General features: G+C 46.1%; 1 protein-coding gene across 1 annotated transcript in view; it reads right to left on the bottom strand.

The window, feature by feature from the left end:
- LOC101988459 (zinc finger protein 569) overlaps nucleotides 1–5,387 on the bottom strand; it is a 31,087-nt gene that overhangs the window by 9,528 nt on the left and 16,172 nt on the right. Inside the window, exon 3 of the mRNA XM_005361274.3 lies at nucleotides 712–763. Within this exon, the coding sequence (XP_005361331.1) occupies nucleotides 712–726 (15 nt within the window). The 5' untranslated portion in view covers nucleotides 727–763. The remainder of the gene's footprint in view (nucleotides 1–711; nucleotides 764–5,387) is intronic.

The following is a 5,387-nucleotide window of genomic DNA, read 5'->3' as shown; positions in this document are numbered from 1 at the left end:
CACTGTGTTTAGACACACTCCCTTACTGCTGCACAGCACTGCACTGTGTTTAGACACACTCCCTTACCACTGCTCAGTGCCCACTGCACATGGTGCCAGGCTGTGTTTATTTTGCTATTGATGTTTATTTGTGCTCCTCTGATTCTGGACTACTTTGACACATACTGTTTCATCTTTAATCAAAACAAACAAAAATGTAGGTTTATCAAGTGTAAGGAGCCACACACAGCAGTATTCTCATTGACCCATGTGACCTGTCTTTGCATGTTTGCTTGTTTCTGTGAGGAAATTATTGCTTTGGGGCGTTTATATAATGAAAGTGATGTCATCAACTTGTGCCTTGGTTTTCTTTACCTGGTGGAACACACTTTAATTTCAGCATTAAGGAGGCAGAAGTAGGAGGATCTCTGTAAGCTGGAGGCCAGCCTGATCTATAGAGCGAGTTCCAGGACAGCTAGGGCTATTACACAGAGAAGCCCAATCTTGAAAAACCAAAAAGAATAATTAAAAAAAAAATGAAACCAAAACGTGAGGCCCAGCTTTAGCCTCTCTAAATGGACTTCATAGAACAAGCACATTTGATTCCCCCATAGTTTTAAACTTCCTTTGGAGAAAATACTGCTTCTGTCTTCGGATGTGGCCCTTTAAATGCATGGCGCGTGACTGAGCGCTCTGGACCTGCGCATGGGCGAGCAGGAGAGGCTGATTTACCTTCGACTCTGTCATTTCCTCTTCTTGGGGAGGGGCGGCTGAGCAGGCTGAGCTGGCAAAAAGAGCAGAAGTCATTAGAACACAGTGGCCCTTGTGGGCTCAGCATTATGACCTACAACTTACAACCATCCTTGGATCCAAGAGAAAGCAGGACAATAGTCATGCTCCTGAGAGGCCAACACCACAAGGGTCACAAGGCTGAGAGTGGGGTGTGCCGGGCAGGGCCACATCCGTGGGGAGGCCTGGGACTGTCTGCAGCTCCGAAAGCATAGGCCAGGACAATAGGGAAACTGCTAAGACACACAGGCTCTCTCAGTGGACAGAGACATTTACAAAAGAATTAACTGAATGCGAACTTATCAAGAAAGGTGATGTATTTCCAGGACTGGAAGGTTTATGTTAGGCATATCAGAAGTACAGGTGGTTAAGAGAATTAAATCTATAATCCAGAAAGAAAGAAAGAAAGAAAGAAAGAAAGAAAGAAAGAAAGAAAGAAAGAAAGAAAGAAAGAAAGAAGAAATCTAAACCAGAAAGGCATTAGACATGCTGGGGGAATTACAGGATTAGAACGGTGAAGGGCTGAAAACTTGACTCAGTAACTAAGACTTTGTTGCTCTACCATCAAGACCCAAGCTGGATTCCAGCAGCCACAGCCCAGAGCTCACAAATGCCTGTAACTCCAACTCCATGGCAAGGGATCCAGTGACCTTCTCTGGCCACACACACACACAAACACGCACGCGCGCGCGCGCGCACACACACACACACACACACACACACAGTGAGTATATGCCCACACATTAATTAGTGGGCTCCCTGGGATTCCATGATTTCCTTACTACTAACTACCCAGGTTTCTTGATTCTAGGTTGTTCTGCTTCTCTGCCTGAACTGTTCTCAGGGACCTGTCTTTGCATGTGCTGATCCTTTCATCTTGATCTAGTCTGGGTTGAACCCTGTTACTGTATACTTTTCAGTGTATTTGCTATGTTCTTCAACTCTATAAATTCCATGGTACCTCTTGTTTCCGTCTGCTCCAATTCTCTTTATTCATGCATTGTTCTCTTGACCCTAATGAGCTTCTTTATAAGATTTTTTTTTTTATTTTTTATTTTTTGTCAGATAAGCCATTTAGCTCTGATTCCCCAGAATTGGCTTCAGGCAATTAATCTCGTATGTCTCTGTGGGAATCTTTGCTGACTTTACATTTCCTCTGACTCTCTGTCTTCAGACAAAGCAAGAATTACTCCCAGCCTTCATGGACTGGCCTTGGGACAGACAGACATCTGGCCGGGGAATCTGGGGCCTTCTAACACTTCTCTTTCTGAGGAAGCAGCAGCTATAGTCTGTCTGCTCCCCTAGGTCAGACACCTAAAGCCTAAATTGCCATTCCTCTCTTCCTGAGTAGCTAGCCTGTTCCAGACCTGATGGAGACTGCTGAGACACAGCTCTTTCACAGTCCCACAGAACCTAGGGGGAAACGAAAGGACCCAAGGCTTCCTACACCACCATCTTGCTGATGTCGCTCTTTCCCCCCCCCCGCCTTCTCCCCTTCTCCTCTTTCATCTCTATAACTCACTAAATAAATATCCAACCTCACTCTGCATGGCATACCTATCCATGTCTCTGTCTCTCACCCGCTGCATGGCTCCCTGCCCAGGACAGCTGCCTTTGGGGACCTGTGGTGTGGTCTTGTGGCATGCCCATCCATCTGTATCTCCTCATGGAACTGGTTGCTCCAATGAGGTCTCTCACCCACCATGAGGCTCCCTGCCTGCAACTCGCTGCCTCTTATGGCCCACTGCAGCCACTTGGGGAACTGTGCCTTCCCTGCCTCGGACTGGCTGCTCTCAGGACCCGCAGCCCTCAGCCAGCTGCCTGCCACCACTTCGGGGACCTGTCACATGGTCTCATGGCCAGCTGCCTGCCACCACTGTGGGGACCTGCTGCCTACTGCAGCTACTCAGGGACCTGCAGCATTTTACCTTTACCATAACATTGGTGCCATGACTCAGATTTTACTTAAACAATAACAGTGGCCCCTTTCATTTTTTTGTGACTTAAAACTTTCAGCAGATGCAGTGGTGCACACCTCTGAACCCAGCACTGGGGAGGCCAAGGCAGGTGGATCTCTGTGAATTCAAGGTCAGCCTGGTCCACATAGTGAGTTCAAGGATAGCCAGAGTTGTATAGTAAAACCATGTCTCAAAAAAATAGAAGATAAAAATTAAAACTTTTTTTCTTCTTCTGTTTGTTTGTTTCTTTTTCAAGAACAATGTTTCTTTGTGTATTCCTGGTTGTCCTGGAACTCACTATGTAGAGCCGGATGACCTTGAACTCACTCTCTGTGAGTGAGCTCTCTGCTGCCTGCCTCAGCCTCCCAAGTGCTCAGTTAAAGGCACTGCTGGGGGCACAGAGGACCCTGAATTCACAGAGAAACACTAAGAGAATCCAGAATGTTAAACACGTCCGGATGGAGGAAATAAAAATCAAATACCTGCATCCTATCCACAAAGCTAAGAGTGTCCTTTTTTGCTCTCTTTTAAGGGACAGACCTTGCCCTAATTCCCCAGAATGATTATTCCAGACTCCTCCCTCCTTAAGGCGAGCTGTCACTGGTACTTTGTGGCCTGGTGACCTCTATGTTACTGGTCAGAGGCCACACTAGATTCTAGGCCTTTTAGCAAAGAACCTGCCCTCACGATCACACAAACCATGGATTCCTGATGTAGTCACCCCTTAAGCTTTATTGTGCACCTGGAACTGAACTGTTTGTTGCCTGGAAACTTCTCCCAAACTGCACTGTTTTAAATATGCTGGCAATGCACCACCTGGCTCGGACTCCCTGAGGTCTGATCAGGTGGAGAAGTCAATCTGCACTGAGTTTCCATCCTCATCTCTGCACGGTTCCAGTACGACACCCGCAGGGACCCCCTCACACCAACCTCTCCTCCCATCCCCCCCAGCTCAAACATTTCCCACCTCAATTAACCTGATCAAGAGAGCCCCCTAACGTGTGCCTAGAGGCCCATGTCCCAGCGATTCTAGATCTTATCAAGGTTGAAAACATCAATTAATTGAACATCACACCTGAATTGTTGAACCTGGCTGCTGTCATATGACCAGATTTATTTTACGCTTTCAGAGAAACAAACACCAGCACAGGTACTGAATTCATATACATAATTTGATCTCCTTGTCTTGTCCTATTCGTAGCCCAGCAGCACTCAGCTACTGCACTGGACACACCATGTCCCACTACAGCGCCTCAGGGTTCTCATGAGAAAGGATTTGACTCTTTTCATCCCGGAAAGGCAAGTTAGCCTGTCTCTAGTCTGGTCCCAAGTACTCTGTTGGAGAATATTATTTTTAAATGTGTTCCATTTGTTTATGCTGTGGGACAATTGTTTTAATGATGAAAAGATGTGCTGGATTCTTTTATGGTGCATTTGTTTAATTCTGTGAAGCTGTGATTCTTTGCCTGGTCCAAAGAGCTGAATGGCCAATAGCGAGGCAGGAGAAAGGACAGGCAGGATTGGCGGAGAGAATAGGAGGAGAAAAAAAAGAGAAAAGAAGGGGCCAGACACAGAGTAAGAATGAAAGTAAGACGTAAGATGTACAGAAGTAAGAAAAGGAAAAAACCCAGAGGTAAAAGGTAGACAGGCTAATTTAAGAAAAGCTGGCTACAAACAAGCCAAGCTACAGTCAGGTATTTATAAATAACAGTAAGCCTCTCTCTCTCTCTCTCTCTCTGTCTCTCTCTCTCTCTCTGTCTCTCTCTCTCCCTCTCCCTCTATGTGTGTGTGTGGGGGAGGGGAGGAGGAAGATATTGATTTGGGAGCTGGGTGGCAGACCCCTTGAAGGATCTAGAAATAAGAATATAGAAATGTAGGTACCAGAGATTAGCATGTAGAAAGAAAGACATAGAAAGTCGTAAATCCAGACAAACTACCAACAGCTTTCTCAGCAGTTTAAGGATAGATTGTCCACAGTGGGTCATCTTCTCAGCTGCTTAAGGATCTATTGACAGCAGTGGGTTATTTCATTTTACAACTTGCTGCTCTGTTTACAAGACCAAGCATCACTCTGCAAACTGAGAGTTAGCCCTAAAATAACACCCTGCCATCCCCACCTGTCATTAACAACACATATGAGCTGAGTTAACTTTTCAATGATGGGGTCTACCTGACTTTTGTTTGTGCATTTTCCCATACCCTTCCCTACTGTACGAAACCAGCAGTGTCAGGGGAAGTGCAGAGCTTTGGTAAACACCACCAGGGAGCGTCTGGGAAAAACAGCACTGGCCTCGGCAGAAGAGGGACAGGTGTGGGGCGGCGGAAAAGGACTTCCTTCTCACAAGACGCCACCTGTCTATCTTTGAATATATACATGCATTTATATGTGTACACACCATGCACATAAGCATGTATATTCATGCATGTTTTAGTTTCCAGTGAGGGTGGTAACATGCCTGTATTCCCAGCACTTGGGAGCTTGAGACAGGAAGGTCTCCTTAGGTCAAGGTCACCCTGGCTGTAGACCGAGAACACCTCTCAATCGCTCACTCAGTCAATCCACAACAACAAAAGAAAAACTCTACTTTAAACAGAAATTTTTCAAAAGGAAGCTCACATGAAAGAACAAGAGTTTGCTTATGCCTCCCCCCCCCCCCCCCA

Source organism: Microtus ochrogaster, linkage group LG4 (assembly GCF_000317375.1).
Source record: "Microtus ochrogaster isolate Prairie Vole_2 linkage group LG4, MicOch1.0, whole genome shotgun sequence".
Lineage (NCBI taxonomy): Eukaryota > Metazoa > Chordata > Mammalia > Rodentia > Cricetidae > Microtus > Microtus ochrogaster.
This window is presented reverse-complemented; position numbering and strand designations above follow the sequence as displayed.